Source organism: Mandrillus leucophaeus, unplaced genomic scaffold (assembly GCF_000951045.1).
Source record: "Mandrillus leucophaeus isolate KB7577 unplaced genomic scaffold, Mleu.le_1.0 Scaffold933, whole genome shotgun sequence".
Classification (NCBI taxonomy): Eukaryota; Metazoa; Chordata; class Mammalia; order Primates; family Cercopithecidae; genus Mandrillus; species Mandrillus leucophaeus.
In genome coordinates this window covers 574795-576548 of record NW_012110175.1, presented here as the reverse complement: position 1 = coordinate 576548, position 1754 = coordinate 574795, and the positions used below count along the sequence as shown (strand labels likewise).

Sequence of the window (1754 nt, the reverse complement as noted above, 5' to 3'; positions counted from 1 at the left end):
CTGGCAGCTGGGACTACAGGTGCACACCACCACCACTCCTGGCTAATTTTTGTACTTTTTGTAGAGATGGGTTTTCGCCATGTTGCCCAGGTTGGTCTCGAACTCCTGGGCTCAAGCAATCTGCCTGCCTTGGCCTTCCAAAGTGCTGGGATTACAGGAGTGAGCCACTGCACCCAGCCCCAAGTTACTTCTTGATGATCCATGGGCTGCAGAATGGATGTTGTAAGCAGGCATGAAAACAACATTCATCTCCTTGTACACCTTCATCAGAAGTCTTGGGAGACCAGGTGCATTGTCAAGAGCAGTAATATTTTAAAAATAACTTATTTTTCTTAGTGGTAGGTCTCAGCAGTGGGCTTAAAATATTTAGTAAACCATGCTGTAATCCTATGTACTGTCACTCCAGGTTTTGTTGCTCCATTTACAGGGCATAGATAGAGTAGATTTGGCATAATTCTTAATTGCCCTAGAATTTTCAGACTGGTAGATAAGCATTGGCTTCAACTTAAAGTCACCAGCTGCATTAGCCCCTAACAAGACAGCCTGTTTTTTGAAGATTAGAAGCCAGGCATTGATTTCTCTCCATCTATTAAAGTCCTAGGTAACATCTTTCCCAATGTAAGACAGTTCTGCCTACCCTGATAATCTATTGTTGGCCAGCCGTGGTGGCTCATGCCTTTAATCCCATCACTTTGGGAGGCCAAGGCCAACAGATCGCTAGAGTTCAGTTGTTTAAGACCACCCCTGGGTGCGGGGAGGGGGGAGCTGCGTGACCAGCAGCGGGTCACGTGATGTGGCACGCGCCGGGCCTCCCAAGATGGCGGTTTGCATCGCGGTGATCGCCAAGGAGAATTACCCCTTCTACATTCGCAGCACCCCCACGGAGAACGAGCTGAAGTTCCACTACATGGTGCACACATCTCTAGACGTGGTGGATGAGAAGATCTCCGCAATGGCGAAGGCGCTGGTTGACCAGAGGGAGCTGTACCAGGACCTGCTCTACCCCACGGAGGACTGCAAGGTATACGGCTACCTCACCAACTCCAAGGTGAAGTTTGCCATGGTGGTGGATTCCTCCAACACAGCCCTTCGAGACAACGAAATTCGCAGCATGTTCAGGAAGCTACACAACTCCTACACGGACGTGGTGCAGCCCCTTCTACAACCCGGGGGGACTGCATCCAGTCCAGGGCCTTTGATAACATGGTGACGTCCATTATGATACAGGTGTGCTGAATGAGCTGTGCTGCCGGCCATCGCCGAGGATCCCACGCGCGACCGTGGTAGCCATCGGTCTGTTCTCGTCGCCTCTTCCTGAGTGGGACGCCTGGGGCTTTCAAGGCAGGCAGCTGTGCATGTTCTCTCAAATAAAGGTCTTGTGAGATGAGATTTGGCTTTTTCCTTCCGTGTCAGCCAGGGATTTAACTAAGAAGAATTCAGCTAAGGACTTTCAGGGGTGTGGGCAGAGGTTTGGGATTAGATGGTGCAGGAAGCCTGTCCCCAGTTGTCCCGAAGGGGCAGGGGCAAGGACGCCTGGAGCCAAGAGTTCCTGAGCCTGCAGGACCTGTGACCATGTGGGTCGCCCATTGGCTGAACAGGTGGACTGATCTGGAGGGGGCGGCCTCCTGAGCCCAGAAACAGCCTAGGATCTAGGGGCAAAAGGGGAGCCAGCGTGCCTTCCCACAGGGGAGGGCCCTCCTCTTTCTGGACTTGGCCTCCATTCTTTGCATCTGGCCCAACGTCTAGACTCAGCC

The 1754-nt window shown here is 52.3% G+C and overlaps 1 protein-coding gene across 1 annotated transcript; it reads left to right on the top strand.

The window, feature by feature from the left end:
• Positions 1 to 807: 807 nt before the first annotated feature.
• Positions 808 to 1384, top strand: LOC105532129 (trafficking protein particle complex subunit 2-like protein). Its single transcript, XM_011970218.1, is given in 3 exon segments — positions 808 to 1146; positions 1148 to 1169; positions 1171 to 1384. Coding segments are annotated over 3 exon segments (417 nt in total). The 5' UTR covers positions 808 to 817; the 3' UTR covers positions 1237 to 1384.
• The last annotated feature ends 370 nt before the right edge of the window (positions 1385 to 1754 follow it).